The 25,965-nt window shown below is 43.1% G+C and overlaps 1 protein-coding gene across 8 annotated transcripts in view; it reads left to right on the forward strand.

Annotated features, from left to right (window-relative positions):
- Positions 1-3,899: 3,899 nt before the first annotated feature.
- MEIS1 (Meis homeobox 1) overlaps positions 3,900-25,965 on the forward strand; it is a 251,385-nt gene continuing 229,319 nt past the window's right edge. For 4 of the 8 annotated variants that reach the window (XR_004178292.1, XR_004178294.1, XR_004178295.1 and 1 more), the window contains exons 1-6: positions 3,900-4,759; positions 6,649-6,875; positions 8,762-8,903; positions 9,481-9,531; positions 10,324-10,374; positions 11,808-11,954. Coding sequence is in view for 4 of the 8 variants with exons in the window: in XM_031655235.1 (XP_031511095.1) it covers positions 4,748-4,759; positions 6,649-6,875; positions 8,762-8,903; positions 9,481-9,531; positions 10,324-10,374; positions 11,808-11,954 (630 nt within the window). In the remaining 4 variants the exon portion in view is untranslated. The remainder of the gene's footprint in view (positions 4,760-6,648; positions 6,876-8,761; positions 8,904-9,480; positions 9,532-10,323; positions 10,375-11,807; positions 11,955-25,965) is intronic. The other 4 variants (XM_031655235.1, XM_031655236.1, XM_003908743.5 and 1 more) reach the window with 4 other exon arrangements.

Consider the following 25,965-nt stretch of genomic DNA (forward strand, 5'->3'; position numbering starts at 1 on the left):
AAGATGCTCCGAGATAAGAAGGATGAGAAAAGAATGGAAGGCCTGAATCGCAAGAGCTAGGGCCAAGTGTCAGAATTTTTCACCAGGCCAAGTTTTCGCAAAATAAAAGTGCTATTGCCTTAAAAAAGCAACTATCTGAAATAAGTTAGGAATAGGTGCTGTCACAAAATGGGCACAAATATCGAGAGTAGTTTACTAAGATACCTAGACCTGTCCCTCCATTTTTTTCCTTTTAATAGATGATTAATTGCTGCCCTGCTAAAGGAGTTTTTTTTTTTTTTCTTTTTTATGGCTACTATATTGCAACTCTAGACATCCTCTGTGCGATTTCTCTCAGCAAGCCCCAACTGTAATAACTGTTTGCTAATTGTAAAATCCTTATCCAGAATGAGGTTTGGGCAAACAATTTGTACTACTGTAATTACATTGTAAAAGTGTTTAGTCCCTTGATTGTTCAGAATTAATTGTATAAAGGCCTAGAAGTTATATTAGGTTCACAGTTAAAAATGGAAAGACTGTGTGTGTGTGTGTTGGTGGGGGGTGGGCACTTTTCAAAACTACTGAGTTGGTTTTAAGTCCACAAACTCAAACTATCTCATTCTTTAAGGAAAATTTGTGTGTAGGTTATTTAAAGTACATTTTTATGGTTATCTGGCACATCATGGTTAAAGCACGCAGTAGTCTAGTCTTCCTCCTACTTTGAAGATTTTGGTTATGTTTGCATAGGGTGACTTACCTGAACCTTCTTTTTTCATCAGTGCTAGAAAACAAAAGAAAAAGATTACTGGAAAGCAACAATACAAAATAAATCCTGATGTCAAATATACACGTATATACTGACCTTTTCCAAATTTGAAAACGTGGCCGCAGAGTTGTGGTAACTCCAAGCCCGTTACCTCTTTGCCGAAGAACCCCTAAGGCTGTTAAAGACTACAGTCCTCTAAGTATATTTCGCAGTAAATTTCTCTCAGTTAAATTATACTTACACAATTTCCCTCGCAGTTCATTTAAGGATCGTAAACGTAGATGTGTCCTGTCGGTGTTTGGTTTGACCCCCCACCTCCTACCCACGCTTCTCCCTCCTACTCCCGAGTCGCGCAGATGCCTAGCGGACCTACTGCGGGGACTAGGATCACACCCCCCGCAAGCAGCCGTCGGAAGGCGCTCAGGTATCTGCCGAAGTCGGTTGGGATTCCGGGAAGGGGTCGCAGACAGCCAGCCCAGCTTAGTCCTCTCCCTAAGCGGAAAAGGAGCGTGCTGCCTGGCCTAGCCAGCGCAGCCTCCCAAGGATTGAACAGAAATCGCCTTCCTGAGACGGGGAGGTTCCACCTTGGCCTGAAATTCTGCTTCCAAGTTCATGTTGTGGGACCGGGGCGGGGGGGGGGGTGCGCCGGGGGGGTTCGGGGGAGGCCGGGAAGTGCGGGCAGGGGCATAAAGGCGCTGGTAATGTACCTGGCTGCCCACCCCCCTCCGTCCCGAGCTTTTATTCGCGGGCCTGTCTTAACCTCCCAAGTGATGTTTTAGGGCGTTTGTGCCAGAAAACCTACACATGTATGTGATGGAAAAAACTAAAAGATCCTGAAACTTAAGCGTCAGAAAAAAGGAGGAGAAACAGAGAGAAAGAAAAAAGAGGAAGCAAACGATAAGGGATCCTGGAGATGGTTTAAACACACACTCACACACCCCCCTTTCAAGGCAAAGCGCCTCTGAAGGTTTTGGGAGAACGTGTGTCAGCCTTTCAGGCACACAGGGTGCCAGTACGGAGTTGGGGGCGGGGAAGGGTGCAGTGCAGGAGGCTGGGAAGGCTCATCTGCTCGGCTTTATGGAAACGCTCCACTGTTTGGGGCAACCAACCCCGCGTTGACTCCTGCAAAGACTAAAGGAAGCGATAGATGTCGCCTAGGGAGACTACGGACGCTCGGTGGAACTTCATTCCAGACCTGTGTTCTGATGCTCGCCCTGTGTCCCCTGCTCCTTGGAAGCCCACTCTATAGAAACTTCAGTCCTACCTCGCAGACAGGCGCAAATTCTCTTTTACTTTGCGCTTAAGAGTTGGCTTCAATACATTTTGGAGGTCCTAACCTTTCCTAAACAATCTCCGGATGAAGGGATACCCCCAATCTTTCTCAAAACTCTTCCCCCTACCTACAACCCCGCGGGGGTGAGGGTTCAGTCCGCAGCTGGCGAGTGGGACGTGAGTGGGTGGGGGCGATGCGGACGCGGGCGGGCTGCTTGGAGGGAGTCAGCCTTTTGGCCACCTTCAGGGCGGGAATAGGGACTGGCAGTTTGCATTCCCCGCAGATCGAAGCTCCCTGCTGATCGATTATTTGATAATTGATTTTCCCCGCAGCCAATGCGCGGCTGCCTGGGCGGGGGCGCCTCCTGATTGGCCGAGCACTCCTCCACGGCTGCCTACCGAGATTTGGGTGAGCTCATTTTCCAGTCGACCGCAGGGGGAGTTTTCTGCGAGGTTTCAGCTGGAGGGAGGGGGAAGAATCCTCTCCGAGCCGAGCGAGCTGCGAGCCCTGCTTGTGGATGTGAGGTTTCCAGCCGCTGGTCGAGCTGCTGCGGCTGACCAATTTCGGCAGATCAGAGCCCAGCGGACAGAAATATAAATACGAAAATAACGCCACTAAATATAATCACAAAGGGAGAAGCTTAGAGCGGGAGAATAAAGGGGGGGGGGGAATTAAAGCTCAGGCCATAGGTGTTAAAGTTAAAAACAAAACAAAAAAACAGTGGCTGGTTGGAGCCTCCGAGTTGTAGGTACGGGCAGCTTTTGTCTGAAATCTCAGCTTCCGAAGCGGATTTATTTTTCTCTGGCACTGGGAGGTTTCGCCAAGCCGGGTTGGGGACGGGAAAGGAGCGCGGCGAAGGATGTCTGGGGTGGTGAGGGCAGGGCGTCGCTGGAGAAAGAGATAGGGGGACGCGAGGTTCTTACAGGCCCGGGAGAGGTCGAGGCTGGAGCCCCCTCCGCGCCTCTAAGACAAAGGCAGCGGTGGCTGCAGCCCGAACCTAGCACTTGGGCAGCGTCGCGCCGCGCCCTGGGCGCACGGCCGCCTCACCCCGAGCGGGTCGGAGAAAGAGCCTCCCTCCCAGCAGCTCCCCGGCCCCTGCTCCACCCGCGAGGTCTGGGCGCTGCGAGCCCGAGCTGGGTTTCGCTTTCCGACGATCATAAATAGCTTGGTGTTTGTAAACAGGCGCCGGGGGCACATTCCCCGCGCTCAGCTCATTGTTCCCTCCTTCCTCTCTACTTCGCGCTGGACGCCTAGGCTGAGGCTGGGAGCCGCCGGGGCTAGGAGGTGGAGGAGTCCAGACCCAAAGTGACAAAATGCTAGCATTTTCTTTTCCCCAGGCGGGCGTCCACCTCTAACAGCAAAGAAACCTCTAAGCTGGGTCTGCAGAAAGCCCGAGCCACCTCCACCCCACGTTCTCAGGACTCCTTAACAGAGGTTTTCCCAGCCCGGCTTCTCCCTCCTCCTTCTGCTCCAAGCTCCCGGTTTGACTTTTCTCCTTGCAGTGTTTAGTTCTGAGAATTCAGTACTTTGCGCATCACCCCCTGCCCCGAAAAACACTGGCCGACCCCAGTAATTTCGAGGAAAGTCATGAAGTCCATGCACGGAGCCCTGTGCAAAATAACTCCCGCTGCTGCCTGCCCGGCGTTGATTCCCAATTTATTTCAAGAGAGTCGGCTTTGGGTAGAGAGTCTGCAGGGGGAGGGAAAGAAAAGAATACTGAAAATAAAGCCGGCGGCCGCGGGCTACTGCCTGCGTTTGTGTGCGTGTGCCCTGGGTGTGTGGTGTTTGTGCCTGGGCGTGCGATTTAATGGAGCGCCTCTCTGCCTCTCCAGTGCGGCCAGAGCTCGCTTCGCGCACCCACCCCTGCCGAGGAGCCTACTTGCTGCAGCCCAATGCATTGTGTAAGACGCGACCTGTTATGGCCACCACTACTTCCGGGTTCTAGCATTCTGGTCGGAATCCACCTCTCCGCCTGTGCAACACACACTTTACACACGCACGGGGACTGCAAGCGGGCAGCATCGATCGTGGCTCCTTTAAGACAAACTCAGACAGACATTTTTTTTAACCCTCCTCCTCTAATCTCCCTCCAGTGCAGCACTTGCAAAGAGAGGGGGAGAGAGAGAGAGAGAGAGAGAGAGAAAGAAAGAGAGAGAAGAGAGAAACTGATTAGGAATTAGGACTGATTCAAGGGAAGCGAGCGCTAGGGCTTTGTGCATTTGAATATTAACATTTGAGGTGTTCTGACCAGAAGAAGACAGAGCGGATGATCATTCATTCACCACGTTGACAACCTCGCCTGTGATTGACAGCTGGAGTGGCAGAAAGCCATGAGATTTGGTAGTTGGGTCTGAGGGGCGCTCTTTTTTTTTTTTCTTTTTCTTTCTTTCTTTCTTTTTTTTTTTTTTAACTGATTTTTGGGGGAGAGAAGATCTGTTTTTTTTTTTTTTTTTTTTTTTTTTTTTTTTTTTTTTTTTTTTTTTTTTGCCCCCGCTGCTGTCTTGGAAACGGAGCGCTTTTATGCTCAGTGACTCGGGCGCTTTGCTTCAGGTCCCGTAGACCGAAGATCTGGGACCAGTAGCTCACGTTGCTGGAGACGTTAAGGGATTTTTCGTCGTGCTTTTTCTTTTTTTTTTTTTTCCGGGGGAATTTGAATATTTGTTTCTTTTCACACTGGCCTTAAAGAGGATATATTAGAAGTTGAAGTAGGAAGGGAGCCAGAGAGGCCGATGGCGCAAAGGGTACGTATTAAAAAACAATTGTGGAACTCAAATGTGAGATTAAATTGAAACGTGGCCGAAAGACACTGCTAAAAAGTTTCCTTTTTTTCTCTCTCTCTTTTAAAAAATGAGGCTCCTAAAGCAGTGGCCTAAAGCGAGAGGATTTATTCAATGCATTTGTAGACTTATGTATGTTACTTGGAGTTGTTAATTAAAGGAATCAATTTATCTATAGATTCCTAACCAGCAGCTATATAAATAAAAATGCAAGCTCAAACAATCATCTTTTTTTTTTTTTAACTAGATACCTAATGCTGTAATTTGAACATTCAGAGATCAGAAGTTTAAAGTTATGTTTAAACTAAAATATGCAGCTGGAAACTTCTGATATGTTATTGATTATGCTCATCTTTAATATCACTAGAAGTATTTAGCTTTTTAAAGGAAATAACTGTCATAGTATAGCCAATTTTTTGGTCAGAAAACATTCAGCTTTTTATAGTAATTTCAATTTGTATAGATTTGTATACAAGGCAATATTTTGCAAGTTTCTCTTAGATAAGCCCTGTACTAATTGAATACTAAGCACACAGTTACTCACTCTAAAAATACAATACTAATTTCCCCATATTTCTTTTTCAATGGAAATGCAGTGAGAGTAAAGTGAGACAATGACAACCCAACTGAGGTAGTTTCTTAAAAGAAAGGGGGTCTGCAAAAAGCCTTCCTTGCATAATTTGTGTCCTGGCCCTCAAAGCCCTGTTTGCAAAAGAAAGTTACTAGGCTGACACATTTTTCTTTACTCCCTTGGTTCAGGCAAATGTCAGCGTTCTTCCAAACTCTTTTCACACCTCTGGCTTTAAGGAGATGAAAGTGGCAATTCCTCCTTTCTTTGAAAATCATTTCACTCTCAGCGCCTCCAAATCTTGGGAAAATAACTTGCCTGGAATGAACCAATTAGAAAAGTCTAAATAGCTAAATTTCACACACAAAAAATAATGACAATCAATATGAAAGTAGTTTTTTGTTTTTTGGTTTTTTGTTTTTTGTTTTTTCTGAAAGAGGAAGATGGGAGGTTCTCTGTGCATTTGCTTTTGAATTTGCTTTAAACCTGGTGAGTAACATTTGCCTCCTTGACTTCTAGTCTGGAAAGAAAGTTCATAAGAGTAAACAAGAAAATAGAATATTAGCTGCTTCAACTATAGATTTTTCTTTAGCTTTGGGGGTGGGGAATTGCCCAATTCTAAATTCAGCTCTAATGTTCAGGAAAAGCTATCCTTCTTTGAGTTTCACTTATAAGGGGTCAGTTAGTTTTGTATAATTAGCAGAGTTTGTCTTGGAAAGCAAAAGAAATGCAGTGTCTTGCAGGACTGGCTAACCTCACGCCGGCAGGGAAATAAAATGAGAAGCCTGTCTAAATTCACGTGCTTGGCGTAGCTGTTCCCATCATAACTTTTTTTTTTTTTTTTTTTTAATTCCCCCTGATGTGAAGGGGCTGTGAAACTAGGCGGGTTTGCTGCAGTGTCCTGGCACGTTTTATTATTGTGATTTTGAATTTCTTCCTCCAGAGACATGCCCGTTTCACCTTCCACCCTCCGGAGAATGCTCTTTCTCTCCTTCTTTCTTCTTTCCTTCTTGCCAAAGGAGCCTGAATTTCTGAACTATTTGATAGGGACACAAGTTAGGGCAAGATCATTCATCCCAGATGAGTCTCGCTGAGAATTCTATAATTTTTACTTAAAGCCTTAATTTTAAAATAAGAAAACTCAGCTTTAGAGATGAAAGGCCACCGAATTCCGGGTGGAAGGATCCAGCTGGACTAACCTTATATAAGCTCGGTGGTGCCTTGCCGTTCTCCCATTTGCCCGCCTGGCCTCCTGAACCTTCTTTTTCTCCTGTTTGTCATGCAGTACGACGATCTACCCCATTACGGGGGCATGGATGGAGTAGGCATCCCCTCCACGATGTATGGGGACCCGCATGCAGCCAGGTCCATGCAGCCGGTCCACCACCTGAACCACGGGCCTCCTCTGCACTCGCATCAGTACCCGCACACAGCTCACACCAACGCCATGGCCCCCAGCATGGGCTCCTCTGTCAATGACGCTTTAAAGAGAGATAAAGATGCCATTTATGGGTAGGTACAATGGGCAGCAGGTTAACTAGTTGAGACTCAATGCTTCCCTCTTTCCCTGTGCCCTTGGTAAGAGGAAAGTCAGAGTTCTCTGGATTGGATCTACATCTTTGGTGACTTTTCATTCACATTGCATGGAGAATTTGGGGAGGTGACCTGCCATCCCCGAAGCCTTACATCTCCATACACACTCTGTGCACATTCAGTGCCCTGCTCCACCATGGCAGTGCCCGCAAGGGGGTCCCAGATCAGAAGAAGCTGGCTAAAGGGCCCTTGTCCCCTCTCACACTCCCTCAGAGGGCTGGAGTCCTTCCTCGCTCGATTTCGCCCGAGAGCGTTAGGGGTTTCTAAATGTAGGCGCCTTTGTGTTGGAACGAAACTTTTAGTTTAAGGGAAAATCTCTTTTAAGCCACTGATTGTTCTGACTTGCTAAGTTTACTCAGCAGCCTTATGCTGGCTCTGCCACTGCACAATAAAACCAAGGCAGGACAGTTGCAGGTCAAGCAAGGGGGAACATGTTTTGCATTTAGGGAGTTTGACCACTGAAGTCAAGGAGAGGAGCTTGCTCTGAATTGTTACACACATTAAGAAAGTTCTAGATGTTTTAGCACTTTGTGCTCAAATGTGAAACCTGCAGGATTTAGAAATAAGTAAATTCGGGGCGCTCTTCCTCGGAGGTTGTTTTCTGGCCGCGGTTTACAATGCTTTCTCCTCCGCCATTCGATTAGACCCTGGACTAGCAGAATCCTTTGAAACTCACTTGTGCCTACTGTGTGCCGATGAATTTGGGAACCTCGTTTTACTTTGCAGAAACTTTTATTTCTATTTATTTATTTTTAAAAAATCAGAACCCACTGACCCTCCGTGGCAAAATAATATATATATACTCTTTTTGCTTTATTTTCTGATCCCTTGTGCGATGGGCTTGTTTAAATCCCACCGTTCTGTCTGCAGCGTTAACTACAAGTGGTTTAGGCTCTGGGACCGAACATTTGGGGAAGCTTTGTAAAGGACCCCAAACTGTTAAATTCCCAGCTGAGCAGTGAGAGCTAATAAAAGACTTGAGATACCTCCTTGAGTATTAGAAGAAGCTTTTCTTTCTTCCTTTCTTCTTCTTCTTCTTCTTCTTTTTCTTTCTTTTTTATGGGCTGAGACAAGCGACATCTAGGCCCCTCGCAATACTAGCTGCTTTGCCACTTCGCAGAGACAAAATGAAAGGCTGTACCGCAGGAACATTGGAAGGAACTTTCTTTGGAGGGCGGTGGGGGCCGTCTGCGAAGGGAGGGGAGTGTGCGAGGAGCTGACGAGGAGCCTCCGGGCTCTCCGAGGGTCTTGGGGTCGGGATCCCTAGGTGCAGCCCGTTGACAGTCGGCCCCACAGCCATGGACGTCCTTTCCCCAAGTTAGCTGAGCGCCTGCACCGAGATCCCCCGAGCCTGGGCTTCGCGCGGCCGCCTAGGAGGAACCCGCAGGAACCAGCCCTCCCCACCCCTCCGCCCGGCGCCTTTCTCCTCCACCAGATCCTGGATGTGCAGTGGAGGGGACGAGGGCTTGTCGGGTGGGAAACTTAATTCAAAATGGCTGCTGGAAACGCTTGGGTTTTATTCGTAGCAAATGTTGCCAATTTCTCCGGCCAGATACGCTAAACCGATCCTCAGATACCGTCCATGGCTCAGGGCCTCCGACTTCAGGGCTCCAGGAGGAAGGGGAGGTGAGCGGTCACCTGGGTCGGGGGGCGGGGGGGGGCGGGGAGGAAAAGGAAAAAAGTAGATGACACAATCCGAGAGGGGGTCTGTTCCTCTTGCTCCTCCGGCGTTTTTCTTGGGCACCTTTTTCCATTGACTGGGGACTAACCATTATGTTGTTTGTGACTGTTGTATTTTCTTGCAGACACCCCCTCTTCCCTCTCTTAGCACTGATTTTTGAGAAATGTGAATTAGCTACTTGTACCCCCCGAGAGCCAGGGGTGGCGGGCGGGGACGTCTGCTCGTCAGAGTCTTTCAATGAAGATATAGCCGTGTTCGCCAAACAGGTCAGCAAAATAAATGTTAAAAAGTAAAAGAAACAAAAGGAGAGCCCCCCCTTCCCCAACACACAAACGCGCGCGCGCGCGCACACACACACACACACACACACACACACACACGGCACACTTTCAAAAGTAGCCAGCACATAGTCGGCCCTAAGCCATGAGTGTTACCTCCAACCTCAGATTTTCTTTCTGTCTGAGTGTCTGTTTGCAGATAACTTAAAATCACCCATCTGCATCCCCACTCACCCTCCAGAAAGCAAACGTGGAGAGCTCACTGCAGAATGAAATCTAGAACACCACGGTTGTAGCTGCTGTGGACTTGGTGGGCTGAGCAGCCTCCCTGAGAACCGTAGTTGCTAGTAGAAGTAAGACTGAGCTCTGGGCTTGTTTTCAGCTTAATTCACACTGAAATGTTTCTGCGCGGGACGAACTCGGTGTCACCGGGTCCCTCCCGAAGGGTTACATCCTGCCCCCAACAGGGTAATGAGGCAAGAAACTAGGAAGGCGACCAGATTTCAAATTTTTCTTTCTTTTTTCTCTCCCCTCCCTCTCCCCTCTCCTTCTCACTTGTATTTAGATTCGCGCAGAAAAACCTCTATTTTCTTCTAATCCAGAACTGGATAACTTGGTAAGAGCGGACCCTATCCCCCCACCCCCATCCCCCACCTCCCACCTCCAGCGCCCTCAGCTTTGCTTTGAGAGCCCTGAGATTTCTAGACCGGTCTTCCCGTGCCTGCAGGTTGGCTGCAAATGTTTCTGTCCACGGACAACTGGTCCGGGACAAGATCCCGGGGAAATAAATTCATCTCGAGAGGGGCCGGGCGAGCCGGCGCTGGGAAACGCGAGCTTTTGTTTTTTATGACAGCCGGGCTGCGCAGCTCTAATCAGCGCGGGGATTTATCTCCCGGCCTGTCAGCGTGTGTGCTTAAACTTTGCGGACTTCCCAGCCCTCTAAGTCCCATCACGAGGGCAGCCACCGGACCAGAGCCCCTAAACAACCAGTTTGCCTGAAAGGTGTAAGGAAGGCAGCAGAAACTTTGCAATGGGAAAAGCCACAGTTTGAGGGCCATTTGAAATATTTTTCTGTCCAGTCCTTCCAAGGACACATTTAGTCCAGTGTTGTGGCCCTTTTGGGGTGGGGTGGGACCAGTGGCACTGAGAAAGGGGAGAGCCATGGGGGAGGAGAGTGTTTATGAGCCCCACTTAGATGCTCTGTTGTTGTTTTAGCTATTTTTTTCTCCTTAAGAAATATAAACCTCTAGATGGTACCCAGTTGCTGCTATTAAGTTTTAGTGTTATTGCCATAAATCAAAATAACTCTATTTACTGGTGGGAGGGGGTGGGCTGGAGATGGTAGAGCTGTGACAGCCAGTTTTCTGCAAGCAGGAATGGGGTGCTTATTGTTTTTGTATCTTTGCAGATGATTCAAGCCATACAAGTATTAAGGTTTCATCTGTTGGAATTAGAGAAGGTAATTTCTCTAGCCTCTTTTCCTTTTACTTACCCCTTACCCCGAAACACACAGAGGGGGAGGGTTCAGAATGGCTGAAGTTCAGCCTTCTGATACATTTGCATAAATGTCTTTCTTTCTGGTAATTAGTGTCAAGGCCAATCTTAGCGTCCATTTCTCTTCGCAGTTTAATTACAATTTCAGCCACTAAAACCAGGATCACAAACGCCCTAGCCTTGTGTTCATTCTTAATAACTTGCTGGCTTTGTGTAAATAGTTGCAATTCTGTGCATCCCAGCTGATGTTTAGAATGCTGCTCTGAGGTGGTTTCACAGGTTAATACCTCTGTTGTCTCTTCTCATCCTCTTCCTCCTCTTCTTTGCTACCTCTGAGGGAGAAAAAAGTTTTGTTCAGTTGTTGTGAGTTTCTGGAAGACAGTCCTGAGGGCAGCGGCAGATCAGACACAGGGGAGAGGCAGAAGGGGAGAAGGAGGAGGAGCGGGAAGGAGTCTGGAGGAGGTGGTGGGGAGGCACATTAAACGTTTTACAGAGACAAAGCAGAGTTGATAGTTGTGTCAATTTCTTGAATCTGTGAATCCTGCACACACCCCACTTTCACACTCAGGAAAGGGTGTGGGATAACATGATTTTGCTAGCTGTTCTATAAATCTCAGCAATAAAAACTTAATGCATTGTAATTCAAACTAACATTAAATTGCAAGCACACTGGGATTTCTTGTGAATTTTTGCATGTCACTGATGCCTGGGGCCTGTAGGAAACCTCCGCACTTACACCTAAATATTTTGAGGCATTCCTTCTCCTTTTTGTAAAAAAAAAGAAAAATCAATTTGATATGTTTTTGTGGCTGTATGTTTTCTTATATCAGGAGTACTGGCAACTTGATTTCCTTCCATTTTTTTTTTTTTTTTAAAGAAAGTGTTCTAAAATATGACCCTTAGAGATAAAAACCTTTATTACAAATATAATAAGGACTTGGGTTGTCAGGCATGTATTCTATGCCACCACAGTACAGGTTCTTTGGAGAATATATATGTGCATATATACACAGATATACATTTTTTCCTTAGACACATTGGAAAGGAATTTATGATAAAGTCACTGGATGAAATTAAATAGTTTACCTTAAATGTCACCTACGCAGGTCACCTCTCTAATGACCACAGCCCCAGGAGCAGATGAATTTAACACGGGTGTTGAATATGTTGTAGCCTGTGAATCATCTTGTCACTGTCAATTTTCTGGGATATCTCTATTTTGCAAGAAAAGAAAGTTATTCCTAATTCTGGATGCATCTGGGGGTCTCTGGAGGACAATTGCCCTGTGTTTCCCCTATTTGGAAGTTTGGATCTCACAAGGGGGGTGGATTGCACTTGTCAATGTCATTTATGCACTCCTGATTATATTCCCATTTTTTTATTTCTGTCATAATGTAGGTACACGAATTATGTGACAATTTCTGCCACCGGTATATTAGCTGTTTGAAAGGGAAAATGCCTATCGATTTGGTGATAGACGATAGAGAAGGAGGATCAAAATCAGACAGTGAAGATATAACAAGATCAGCAAATCTAACCGACCAGGTACGCGCTTTTCAATTTCAACATCCCTGGGAAAAAAAAAAATCTGTATGCATATTGCTTGCTGGGTCACTACCACCTCCTTTTATTATTTGCATATGATTAAGTCCCTTTTAGATACATTTCCATCGAAATGAAAATTTTTGAATAATGTGGCTATTATTGCTTCATTAAGGCTGGCTCTGGGATTCGACCTGGAGAGATGAGCTTGTAAAAGCTTTGCTAGCAAACTTGACCTGTTTCTTGTCGCTTTTAATTTTTGTCTTTATTTTATTTACCCTCTACAATAATGGGAGTGTTAACTGCCAGTGACCGCCTCTGATTGTAGGGGCTTTGTTCTGGAGCATTTTCCCCCCTTCTATCTTCAAGAAAAGAAAAGTGTAGGGTCTGCTTATTTCTTATTTTATTAGGAATAAATCCAAGATAGGTGGTCTAAGAGAGACAGCGAGGGTTTGAAATCTAGCAAATGCTGGCTATTTTCTCCCTGTCTGTACGGTTCATTAGCCTGTCTTGTCAGTTTTCCTCGGCCCAACGCTTCTAGACCTCACTGAACATTGCTTTGTGTGCTGTTCACTGCAAGCTCGCCCATTTTATTGTACTTAATAGAAAAAATAAGACCAGGCCGAGGTTATAAAAACAGATAAATATGGACTTTTCCCCTCCTTCTTTCCACTCATCCTCCAGCTGGTATGTGCTCTGGGCCCTCTGGGTTGGCAGCTTGTGGACATGTCAGCATCAGGGGAACCCCGGCGGCTCCCTGGGTAAGGAGGGTGGGGGAACTCGCACCGCCTTTGCTCTCAACTGAGGGTTGGCTTGCTGCGCGCCCTCCTCTCCTGTCCTCCCTCCAGGCCCTTCTTCCGATGCGTTACTAAGTAGGGACGACTTTTATTTGGAGTTGCTGAGGGAATGTCTCTCTCTGTGTCACCCCAACACCACTGTTTGCTCCCAGGGTGCCTTTCTCTCTCCTGTGGCTGTATCTCTGGATTGGTCCAAAGGAGTTGCAAAAATGCAATGAAAGTGAAAACGTGTGGAGTGAGTGAGATGAAACAGGGCTCAGAACAGTTCTGTTGCGAATTGTTGCAAGGCGTCTGGAGATTTGGGTAGCTGGCCTGCTCTGCACCCTCCCAACCTTCCCCCCTGTATAAGTGAAGGCCCAGAGCTGTTTCTCTTTCTGACTCGGCACGTGAGTCCAGACTTGGGGGAAGAGATCAGCCTGCCTTTGTTAAGCCAAAGGCCAGCTACTCTGCAAGCTCTGCCATGATCTCTGTTGGCCAGTGGCTGTCTTGTACAGTCCTTGTCGGAGTGCCTGACACCTGGTTCTTAGTGTCATCTTATGGTTTTCTTCTCTCAACATCATCCTCTTAAAATACATTCTCAGCTTGATTTTCACTGGGCAACCCCCGCGACACAGGCTGAATTCCTCTTTTGCCCATGGGGAGCGGGAAACAGGCAGAGCAGAGATTTAAAAGTGCCAATGTGCCGGGTCCGCACTGTGATCTGGAGAGTTGGAAACTTTCGGCAGTGTAGACGAGTGCACAGAACACGCAGAGTGCGCAATCCCGGTGCGGCCCCACAGAGGTGGGAAAACTGCAGGCGGCTCCCAGCCTTGGCCCCCGCGGGCTGCCCGGGCCTCAAGTCTGGTTCAACCCGCCAGCCTTCGCCCGGGAGCTGTTGAGTGTAGATTCTGCTGAGGAACCCTCGAGTAGCTGCTGTGGAATAAAAATTGCAATCCAACAAGCCTAACTAGAAAATGGGATTCTAAAAGCTCCGGAGTGCTGGGTACATAAAGCTATTTGAGCAAATTACAAGAATCGCTTAGGGGCATGAATGAAATCAACACTTTAATTGCCTCCAAAATGAAGATTTATACCCCATTTTCTCAAGGAATCATTATTTTATTAAAGTCAAAGATAAAAGAACAAAGTTATGGGGATTTTTTGGAGGGGGGAGAGAGAATACAAAAATTAATATATTATCATGGATCTCCCCCCTTCTCCTTCCCTAAACTTTGGTTACCCAATTCCCTTAACTTAAGATATGCAAAGATTGGTATGCAATTGTATTGGATAAAAATTCGCATTTTATTCTCTTCTACCTCTAAAATGAGAATCTGATTTCTGGTCCCCGCTGGTTAAGAGTGGGCTTCGACGCTTTGGCTGAGCTCGTGGCGCTGTTGGCCTTTGCGCGTGGGCTTGCTTGTGTGGCCCCCTGGGGCTCACCCGGGTTTCAGCTGGTCGGAGGACAGCAAACTCAAGGTCAGGTTTGGAGAGGGGAGTGCAAAGCGCTGGGCGCATGTGGTACAGTGCCACGGACGCCGGTGGGCTCCACTGCCCTGGGGAGCTGAGGCGCGACGAGTGAAGCACCAGGGCGCCTGGTGGGCGCCAGTTCTCCGGACTGGAGCCTGCTGGCCTGTCCCTCCGGGCCGCTGAACCCCTAGTGCGGCGTCCTGGGGGCCAGGCAGGAAGGATGGCCTCTCCACCTGTCTGCGAATGCAGCCCAGCCAGTTTGAGCCTCCGCAGAGGGTGCGCTCCGGGACTGGACGCTTCTCGTGCTGTGAAAACGCTGGGCCTTGTTAGCTCATTAACCCCTCTGTCTCTAGGGCCCGTTGGCGGCACGATTTATTTTATTTTACTTTTTTTCCTCGGAGGGCGCGAAGACTGCCACCAGCGCGGGGACCTGGGATCAACGACTTTGATACTAGGCGGTATCTCGGAGGGCTAAGTCGGCGGAAATCCACTTGGCCTTGTAGCGCTAGTTCAGTCCTTTTCCTTCCTTCCTTCCTTCCTTCCTTCCTTCCTTCCTTCCTTCCTTCCTTCCTTCCTTCCTTCCTTCCTTCCTCCCTTCCTCCCTCCCTTCCTTCCTTCCTCCCCCTCTCCTTCCTTCCCTCTTTCTCTCTTCCTTCCTTCCTTCCTTCCTTCCTCCCTTCCTCCCTTCCTCCCTTCCTCCCTTCCTCCCTTCCTCCCTTCCTCCCTTCCTCTTTCTTTCTTGCTCTCTCGCTCTCTCGCTCTCTCGCTCTTTTTTCTTTCTTTTCTTTCTTCTCTCTTTCCTATTTATTTATTTTTAAAATAGGATTAAGACACCAGTAGAAGCTGTAATCCCGTTCTTCCCCACACTCAGGTTCCTTCCCCCACCCCCATTCTTGGGGCTGCCTGGAGGTCCCTGCGAGAGAGAGCTACCTTGGCGGGCGCGAGCCTCCTGGGCGCCCTCTCCTGACCGCCGCGGTCTAGGCTCGGCTTGGATGTTCCGGGCTCCCCGAGGCTGGGGGAAGCGAGGGGCGCCAGGGGCTTCCCGGCCTCAGCGTGGGGCGAGGTCCCGGCTGCGACCCCGGAGCAGAGGGAGAGGGGGGCCATGGTGCTAGGCGTCGAGGCGAGGGTTGAACCTGCTTGATTTCAGAGAACGATGCGGGTTCGACCGGAGGCGGGGCGCGTGTTCTAGGGGCCCTTGGGTGGATTTGGGGGCGCCAAGAGGGGTTAGGCGGGGAGAGGCCTGGCCACCCAGTTGCTAGACTTTAGGCCGCGCTCCAGGAAGGAGCAGTCGACTTCCTAGGCCGCTTCTGTTGCGCGCCACTTCTTGAATCTAAGCATTTTCCACTCCAAGAACGCGCTGGGAGAGAGGGGAGAGCGGAGCAGAGTCTCTGGGCCCCCAGGGCCGCCTCCCGGGGTGGCCACGCCTGCCGGTAGCGAGCCGAGATTAGCTAGGTCTGTGCTTCGGCCTCAGCGGTGGCTCTGGCTCTTCCCACAAGCAGCGGGAGGCAGAGAAATGGTCCCTTTGGATTACAGTTTTTATTCAACAGCAGCTCTCCGGGGGGTCCTCGTCTGAATCTGCATTTAGCAGCTCCTGGGCGAAGGCTGTCGGGCTGCCCAGGGCGCCCTGTTGCATGTTAATCCAGATATGTCTCTGACGTCTGGGGAGAAGTAATATGGCTTGCAGATATGGAACCAGAGAACCACGCTCGCCAGGCAGGTTAAATGCCAAGTGCTGCCGAGCTCCCGGGGGACGGCCGCCAGGGCTGTGCAGCCCAGACTGGAGAGCGCAGGGCCACCAGGCCTCTGGGATCTGGGGCGGCCGGGTCCAGTGCGCTTTGGTTCCCAAGTGGGCTTGGGAACTCTGATGGCGATTGTTTTATTTCAAAAGTTCACAATGTTGTTTCTGAAGCAGAGTTTGGCTTAAAATCCTTTGAACTGAGGTGGAACTTGACAGAAAACGCCCCCCTCCGAAGAAGCGGGGGAGATTTTTGCAAGGGAGATTTAAGCTTTCCCTTTAGGGGAGGTGTCACAGTCAGGGATGGGGCTGGGAGAGCAAGAAGCAACCTAATGTCCTGCATGGATTGGATCTGCTGCTTTAGAGGCAAATAGATAGGGCCAGCGAATATTTACTAATACTAGAAATGTCTGCAATTCCTTGTCATCCAATAAGAAAAGTGTACACAAACAGTGGGAGGCAGAAAAATGGTCCCTTTGTCAGGTAGTTTGTTTTTAAATGCTTCCATTTGGATACATCTTATTTAAATTGTAAATGCTTCGTAGCTTCCCACTTAATGCCTTAATCCTGAAACCTCTCAGTCCACAGGACTTGCAAGTGATAAAGTCTTAGCATCACCTAACTTTACATTTGATTGTGTTGTGGGTCATGTGACATAGTCTTAATTCCTTTTAAAATATATGTCAAAGGGAAATTATGGCAAGATTCTCTTTAATGATTAAATAATAAGGTGTTGACTGCTTGTCACTACACTGGCTAATTGGGATGTTCATTCTAGGCCCTTTATTACGTAGCACCCTTTGAATTAAAAGTTAGTTGTTTACCGGGTATATTTTTATTGTTACTTTCTGGTTGGCTTTTAGTGTGTATTTATGTGTGAGTTTCAGAGTAGGGATGTATTGATTCTTAATAGGGACACTTTTAAAACATTCTAGAAAAAACAAGGGGAAAAAATACAGCATGTATGCAGATAGGTTGAGATCAATTACATTGGTAAATGTCTCTAAGTCCAAACGCTAATACTACAAAAATATCCTTTGCATAGCTTCTCTCTCTCTCTTGTCTCTCTCTCTTTCAATCTCTCTCTCAGTGGAAGTCCCCAGTGCAAGTTGCATGAATAATGGAAAGCAATGATACTAATGCTACTTTGTACAAAGTAAAACCTCATAACAGTAACTATTGTTCAGTGATTTAACTAGCTCCATGGCAGTAGGTCATTCAAATAGCAATTCTTCTCCTACCAGAATGACTCCATTGCTCACCATTCTGAAATATATAGAGTAGTTGTTTTATATAGCTATTGGTCCTAACTTAAAGACTTGTATTAGAAAACATGGAGAATCTTAAATAATAGAGGAAGAAGAGAAGGAAGAAAAAAGGATTAAAATGTGGGCTGGGCTTTCAAAAAAGTAACTGAAATACCATGCTAGAATTGTCCAACTTTGAAAATATATAAATTGTAAATCATTATGTTTTCAAACACTCATATGTTTGAATTTTTAAATGTTTGTCTTAGTCCCAAAAGATTTAAAACACAGCTGTGGCTGGGTGACAAGAAAAAAAAAAAACCCAGTAAAATTCTATACTCTTAAAAAACAAAGACTATTTGTGCTCCCCTAGTATAAACTTACGTTTATTAAGGCCAAGTAGATAGACTAAAGTATTACCATGGGGCCTACTGTCCTAAAACTAGCTTACCTTCCCTAGCTTACCTCACAGGTGGAGTTGGAATGAAGAATGAAGAATGCATAACAAATTATACTAAGACACTTGCCATAAATGAAAATACTGTCAACATGAATTTAAATGAAGTATTCTCGTATTGGTAATGTTATGCTTTCCATTGCAACAACAATATTTTCTTATGAAACATAAATATGTCAAACAAATGGGAAATGCTAAAGTTTTAATAAATGATCATTTAATCATCAAACACAACCCAAGCATGTACACAAAAACTTTTAAAGGAAAGTCGGCATACAGCCAAATTCCTATAGGGACTAGCAGAGAAATGATCAAAAAATGAACATGAAATAAGGCTTCCTGTAAGAAGGTCTATAATTCAAAATTATTTGACTCCACTGTCAGGGAAATAGTTGAAGGATAGTAAACTGATACAGTTCTCAGTCATTTTTGTTACACAGTCTTAAATGTTTGCAACGGTAGCATTTTACATGGCCTTTTGTGGATTATGATGTCTGTCATATTTGAATCAAAGTAGTACTTTATGACATAATCGAAACAAAATTATTTGCCATTTCTCCTGAGTGCAAAAAAATTTAATATTTAAGAATTAAATAAAAATTATGGGAAAGTATTCTTTTACAAATAAAGAAATGAAAATAGAAACATGTGACACAGTTTATCTGACAGTTGTACAGATGTTATTATAGATTTAAAGATTTTCCAAATCCCAAGTAAAACAACACTGCTCTAAATCCCGCTGGACTTGCTCTTCTTACTAAGCAGGAAATATCAGAATGTAATACCTGTATAAAAAGTTCTGGTCTAAAACATATGAAATACAGTCTCCCAATTTAAGTTTTAATCATAATTACAAATTTTGATTTTTGGCATCCTGTAAAATTTTGAATATTTTGCTGTCTTTAACATATGCAAATAAACCATGGGTGTCTAAAATCAATTTTGAAAAGTTCAAGCAAATGAGTGTGTCGATGTAGTGTAAAAGATAAAAGAACATCTTCACTGTATCTTTAATTTAACATACCATGATTTCAGGATTATAGGAATTCAGAGAAGCCTTTTGGAATCTTAAACAGACTCTCCAGGAAGTATACCTACATTGGCCAATTGCTGGAATCCCTACACTTATAAATTGGACATTTGAATAAATGGTATAAAGGATACTATGTGAAATAAGTGAGAATATATTCATTTAAATATTTGTCACTAGAATCCAATTTTGATCAATTTAATGCATTCAAGTGCACAGAATTAAAGCAATTGGCAACCTTTTACTACACTTTCTTCAAACACTCTTTTGCCAAATAGCATTTCTTAATCTAGAAAGTATGTTCTTGTTAAAAGAAAATACAAGAGTGCAAATATTTTTAAATTATTTTATATTCTTGACTTCTTGGTTCAGAGTTTCTAAAACTGACTAAAATATACTATCAAGGGTTGATTCTCTGATGGAAAAATGCTCATCTGTACACATACTGAACTATACACCTGTTGTTTATTGGTGTCATGAGTACATACAATCAAATAAATACAAGCTGTATAGCTGTATATCAATACAATTGAAGTTTATAATGAAATTGACACAAATTATATAGCTATATCTGTTTTAAGATATAAAGTAACCATATTATGGTTTTTCCATGACATATGGACCTATTTATATGGCATACACTAATGGAGGACAAATACGTTGAGAAAAGAAGTTTTACCTTATTTGTAATTCTCAAAAATATGTTTCTACAATGGATTCTTCCCTTGTACTTCATAACTCCATTTACAATTAATAGAATTTATACTCATGAAGTAAAGAACCTTGAAAGCATAATGTTATGGTTCTTTAAAAAACTCAAATAAAATCCTGGCATGCACCTATAGTCTCAGCTAATCCAGAGGCTGAGGCAGGAGAATCACTTGAGCTGAGGAGTTGCCAGCTTGGGCAATATAACAAGATGCTGTCTCAAAAACAAGACCAAAATATCCTTAAATGAAATCATATTATTCAAAAAAAATAAAATGCCTATTATTATCGATAAGTTTACTAAGTGAAACTTTAAAAAAACCTTATGAGTTTAACAAACGTTAGCAACTGTTATAGTTGTGCTGCTTCTTTTACATTTTAACCTAATACAAAGTCTTACATTTTACAATGGACTTAAATATATATTATTTTAACTCATTTAGAAGATATCAGTAAATAATATTTTGAGTGATATTAGAATTACTCTAATATCAATATATGACAACATTCTATTATCAATACCTGACCACATAAGCTAGCTTAGAATGAATCGTTACTTGTGAATTTCCATTTCTATAGATTTTTCCTTACACTTTATAATATGGTAGCATGTTTATTATCCATTAGCTTTAAATTTCTGGGTGGTTGGTTATTATTTAGCAAGATCGAACTATATGTAGCACTTTCTTTTTCTGATCACTTTTTTTCCACCCTTTGGAAAGCTTCTATGCCTGAGATTTGAACTTGAGCTAGTTTGGTAGGTCTCATTTTCCTACTGGAGTGCCTTGTGGGTTATTACCCATATGTGGGTTTATTTTCGTGAGAAAATGAAGAATGTTACTCACTTCAAAACAGGAATGAATAGAGGCCAAAGTCATCAAATATTCCCAACCTGTGCTTTACAATTAAGTGAAAAACTGAAAACTGTTATTCTTATTTGTCTTCCCTAGAGCTGTGAACACTTGGTGTAAAGATTAATATCAGCCCCTTTGGTTCTTCCTCTAAAAGCCTAAATGTTTATTTTCAGCAACTGTATTCTTAACTGATTGTCCATATTTGGTCCCAGACCTCCATGATTTGCATTTTATTCTGAATTTGCATTCATATTACGTCCCATAGAAACTCTTTAAAGTGAAGTGTGTTTATGACTATTATGAAACTCTGGAAAATGAAGTTTATAATGAAATTGACACAGCTGTCAAAAGGACAATGAAGAGAGCAATTTGACTGTAAACCCAGAGTTTCCTTATTCCATCTCAACTTGTAAAAGGCTTATGTCTCTTCTTTTAAAAATATTAGAAGCTGAATGAATAAGAATTTCTTTGACAATAAACCTCCTCTTAATGTCTCCATAACTATTTGGATGTGTTCTTGAATATTAACTTAATTTGATAGACAAGCTATAATTAACTGTGACCTGTAGTGTTTTCTGTTATTCAGAGATTATTCCTTAGCAATTTGAAAACTTAATTTCAAACTAAATGGTGTACAATGTCTGAAATTCTAAAGGCATGCTTACGCTATTTACATGAAGTGGAGTGTTTGTCTACAGAGCTTCAAAATGGAGATACTTTAGAGAGGTGGAGGAATACTTTTTACATACAACGTCCTGGCGAACTAGCTAGCGCAGGTGGGCTCTTTTTGGATATTTTTCAATATATAGCCTTCCTATATATTTGCTGCATATTAAAATTTTTCTTCCTGAAGGAAAAAAAAGCTCTGTGTTTCATAGAGAAATTCGTATATGACATTTTAAACCTACACATTTCATTGATCATAAAATCCAGCCAACACATATATAGAAAATTTAAAATAACAGCAAATAGGTAAGGCGCTATTTGCTATTATGCTTCAATCAGAACAGAAACTTTAGCGGTATAATTAGGCATTGTGGGTTTAGTTGCAACATTTACTTGAAAGTTCCCACCAGATCTGAAGTTGTTTTAAAATCCACGCTTGAGAATATTTTAGTGTAAACAATTTGTGATAAATCACCATTGAACATTACTTTCATTTAAAATTGTTCCTTCCTAAGAGATGCAGTGTCATGAGAAACCACCCTGCCCTTCACTCTTGAACATATAAATTTATTATTTATTTACATTCTATCATATACATTATTTGTGGGAATTTTACTATAACTCTACAGAGCATATGGAATTCATCTTCATGAGATAAGGGTGGCATCTCTGCCAATGTGGTATAACCCTAAGTAGATAATAAGGATTACCCTCAGACTGCAGATAAATATTATCTCTTATAGAGTCATTACATGTTTATATTTCATATCTCCAGATGCAAATGTAGTTTGCCATTTTCATTTTAATTGTCATAGTTTTCTTGGCTCTAGCTTCTAACAAAGAGAAACAGGAATTTTACATTTTGAATTGAAATTGATGATAAATTAATATGTTCAAGAAAAAGAAAGATATTCAGTTGTAGAATTATTTAACCCCCTTCCTTTCTTTCAGTCTGCTTTCCCTGTCCTTAATGTGTTCCAGAATTTTCTGAAGAATGTTGTTCATAAAGTTTATAGCACTATTTGTGTATTTGGTGGTTTGGCCTATTGTTTCATTATATTTTGGGATTTTAAAAGCTGTGTTTAATAACAAAATAAGCAAGAAAAACATCTGAGTGATTATGTCCTGTACTTCTTTGCACAAAATAACAGAGAGATGTAGAATATGCTTGTTCGGTGCATATCAAGTGTATTGTTGGTGTTCAATTATTTTTATTCTAATAATTATTCAAAGGCAGTAACAATCTGCATTTAAGTGAGTATAAACATTTTTATTCTGGAATTTGGAATTTGCAGCAACTCAATTTTATTTTCCAGATTACCCTGCCATTTCAATTAGGTGCATTGTTCTTCACTCTACTGTTGCGACATTCTAAAGGTTTGCTTGCCATCCTAATAGTGAATTGTCTGAGTGTTTAATATTTATTGAGGGCATGTAAAGAACATGCCAATAGAAAAATAGGAGAACAAAACATTGACAAATCAATTATGGGGCTTTTCTTTACTCGTAGTATACTTTCAATATTCCAAATACTCTGTAACTGTTAAATAGTATGAATAGTCTCTAGAATAATAGCCTTGGGTGTGGCTGAAGAATGGCATTCTGATTAATTAGAATTCCTTAAAAAGTGCACAGTGCAACTCAGCATCCTACTTCTGGAATTCACAGTTGCTTTGGCTGATCTCTTAGTTAAGTATCTTGAAATATAGAAAACTTGACCATTGTAGGAACCAGAAACTCAAATTAAATCTCAAGATGCTTTGAGAAAGGCCTCACTGATGATTTTACCCAAGTTAAATAATGAAGGAAGGGAATAATCTTTTCCCAATCTCCAAATTTAACATTGTCAGTGGACTTAAAGATTCTTGAGGAATGAGAGACACTTAAAACACAAAATGTTGTAAAAAGTATAAAAAATCAGAAGTGCTTCTAAAGAAACCATAGGGAAATTAGAAAATACCCTATTACTAATTATTAGTGGAAATCAGTGGTAAATATAAATTTCTATGGTTCTTTTATTCAAAGTATAATGCTATGAGGTAGAATAAAACAAGGCTATATCTTGGCTGAATTTTTTTTTTTGTTCTTATGTCTCAATTGTGTGTTCTCTGGCTCGAGAGTTTAGAAGTAGAAAAGAGAAAACTTCAGAAACACTTGAGAATAAGCAGTTAATTGTACTGCTTGTCATTTTCAGTTACACACCCTTTCAGGGAGGCGGTGTTCTAATGAACTATATACAGTTTAGAGCCAGAGCACTCATATTTGAATCTAGACTTTGCTGTGAGAGGGCAAGTCACTGCACCTTGAGGGGACTTAGTTTAATAATCTGTAAAATGGGGATAGTAACAGTACCCACTTTAGTGAGTTACTGTAAGAACTAAATAAAAATGCATCTAAAACATTTAGAGTAGTAAATCCCCAATCCAATAAGCACTTCATTACATAATATTTTATCTTCTCGATTGTATTCTGCCCAACCTTCAGTAACAGGAATTGGGTTTATGGAGGAAGGATTGGGTGCTTGTTGATGGGGATGTTGTTTTATAGAGTGTTTTGTAATCATAGAGTTTAAGAAAAATATCTTAATTCTTACTATAAGGGGGGCATTTTTATTCTGATTTCAGCATAGTGTAAAAGGAGACTGAACTCAGCTATTTTGCTGAGATAGTATGGTGAATCACTGCAGACTCACTCCTAGGGTAAAATTCAAGTAACATTTATGTAAGGACTTTGGGCTAAGTACTTTTTCCCCACATTTCTGAATACAAATACTTCATGCTGAGGTCTGGTTGCTTTCAGGATATTATTATCTACTTTTACTCATTATACAATGTTTTCTGCATTATTGGATTTTAAATTTTAATTTTTTTAAATTTTTTATTTTATTTTTTTTTGCGAGGAGCCTTGCCTAGAAAGTTTGTGGTTTAAAGTTGTTTTATATAAAACACTTTTAAGTTTATTTTATCTTAATTTGTTTGCAGAACAAGGAGCACTGATACTAAGTTACGAATGTAAAATAAAACACTGGGAAGCAAACAATCTTATAAAGAGGATTTTATAACATCAGGTATACTGGCATGTAATTTACTGATTCTTCTCCCACTGCTAAGTAGAAATAATAGAAAATGATCAAAGTTCAGCAGAAAACTCTCAAAAGATAAATGGATAATATGGTTTGAAGTATTTAGGTATACTTATTTGCAAATATAGTGGTGTCAGTGGATTAGGGTTATTTTTTTTTCAGTCAAACATTTAACTCTATGAACTACAATTTATAGGTATGATTTTTTTTTTTTTTTTTGAGATGGAGTTTCACTCTTGTCTCCCAGGCTGGAGTGCAGTGGTACAATCTTGGCTCACTGCAACCTCCGCCTCCCAGGTTCAAGCAAATCTCCTGCCTCAGCCTCCCGTGTAGCTAGGATTACAGGTGCCCGCCACTATATGCAGCTAATTTTTTTTTTTTTTTTTTTTTTTGGAGAGATGGGGTTTCACCATGTTAGCCAGGATGGTCTCAAACTCCTGACCTCAGGTTATCTGCCTGCCTCAGCTCCCAAAGTGCTGGGATTACAGGTGTGAGCCACTGCGCCCAGCTGTAGGTATGATTTCAAAAGTAGAAGCACTTAGGGTCATTAAAGTCAGTAAATATAAGAATTTAGTTTTATTAATAGCATGCCAGTTATAATACAATGGCATAGAAAAAGAAAAGGTTATTAAAACATAAATAAATACTTTTTCTAAGATTTTAGCGTATTGAGGCTTTATCTTCTCTCTTCTTAAGATTTTTCTCTACAATAAACTGCTAAGTAGAATTTGAACATTCAGGGCACTTGAATAATTTCTATTACTTGCCAGTTTTGAGACTTTGGTAAAACCGATTGTCATTTCTTGTCAATTGCCCTTTGGTTGTAATTATTCCCTTTCTTTGCAATTTGTCTGAATGTGCCACATGTAGAAATCTATATTATCTTCTTAGACCACAGTAGGGTCACCATGGGATGATGTTAGCATTGATTGTCAAAGTTAAAGAATTGGGCAAAAAGTATCAGTGCTGTCTTGATTTCATCAGGAAAGCCTTTGGAATATTCTGAGTGTTGTTTTACATCTGTAGACCTTTGCTTAGCATAGTTGATTCACTTATAATTTATTGGGTAAATTAATTCAACTGTGCAGATCAATAAATTCCTGAAAATGTTAGAGTGGAGACCCAGAAGACACGAGGTTGTTGTAAACTATGGTTTTAAGCAGCATTGGGAGAGTGTTCTGTGGTATTCAATCCTGGCTTCCTAAGGTCCTCACCCTCACTGCCTGCCACAGCAGCCTAGCACCTGAGTATTGAGAGGAGAGTGAAGCGTGCTGATTACAGGACAATGAGCAAAATCTTTAAGGGATAGCAGGTTTTAAACGTATATCTTCTCAAGCCTGTAATCCCAGCACTTTGGGAGGCCGAGACGGGCGGATCACTAGGTCAGGAGATCGAGACCATCCTGGCTAACACGGTGAAACCCCGTCTCTACTAAAAAATACAAAAAAATAGCTGGGCGAGGTGGCGGGTGCCTGTAGTCCCAGCTACTCGGGAGGCTGAGGCAGGAGAATGGCGTAAACCCGGGAGGCGGAGCGTGCAGTGAGCTGAGATCCGGCCACTGCACTCCAGCCTGGACGACAGAGTGAGACTCCGTCTCAAAAAAAAAAAAAATACATATATATATATATTTTTTTTTGAAAAAAATATTATTAGTTCAAAAGCTAGTATTACTGTAACTTTGGTTTGCAATTTCACACTTCATTTTCTATATAATTTAAGAAAATAATGCATTTAAAGTATTCATGATAAAAGCATTCAACAAACTAGGAATATAAGAACATCAACTCAGCTGGGTGGGGTGGCTGGTGCCTGTAATTCCAGCACTTTAGGAGACCTAGGCAGACAGATCACCTGAGGTCAGGAGTTCGAGACCAGCCTTGCCAACGGTGAAACCCCGTCTCTACTAAAAAGTACAAAAAACTAGCCGGGCGAGGTGGTGAGCGCCTGTAGTCCCAGCTACTCGGGAGGCTGAGGCAGGAGAATGGCGTA

The sequence above is a fragment of the Papio anubis genome, chromosome 14 (assembly GCF_008728515.1).
Source record: "Papio anubis isolate 15944 chromosome 14, Panubis1.0, whole genome shotgun sequence".
Lineage (NCBI taxonomy): Eukaryota > Metazoa > Chordata > Mammalia > Primates > Cercopithecidae > Papio > Papio anubis.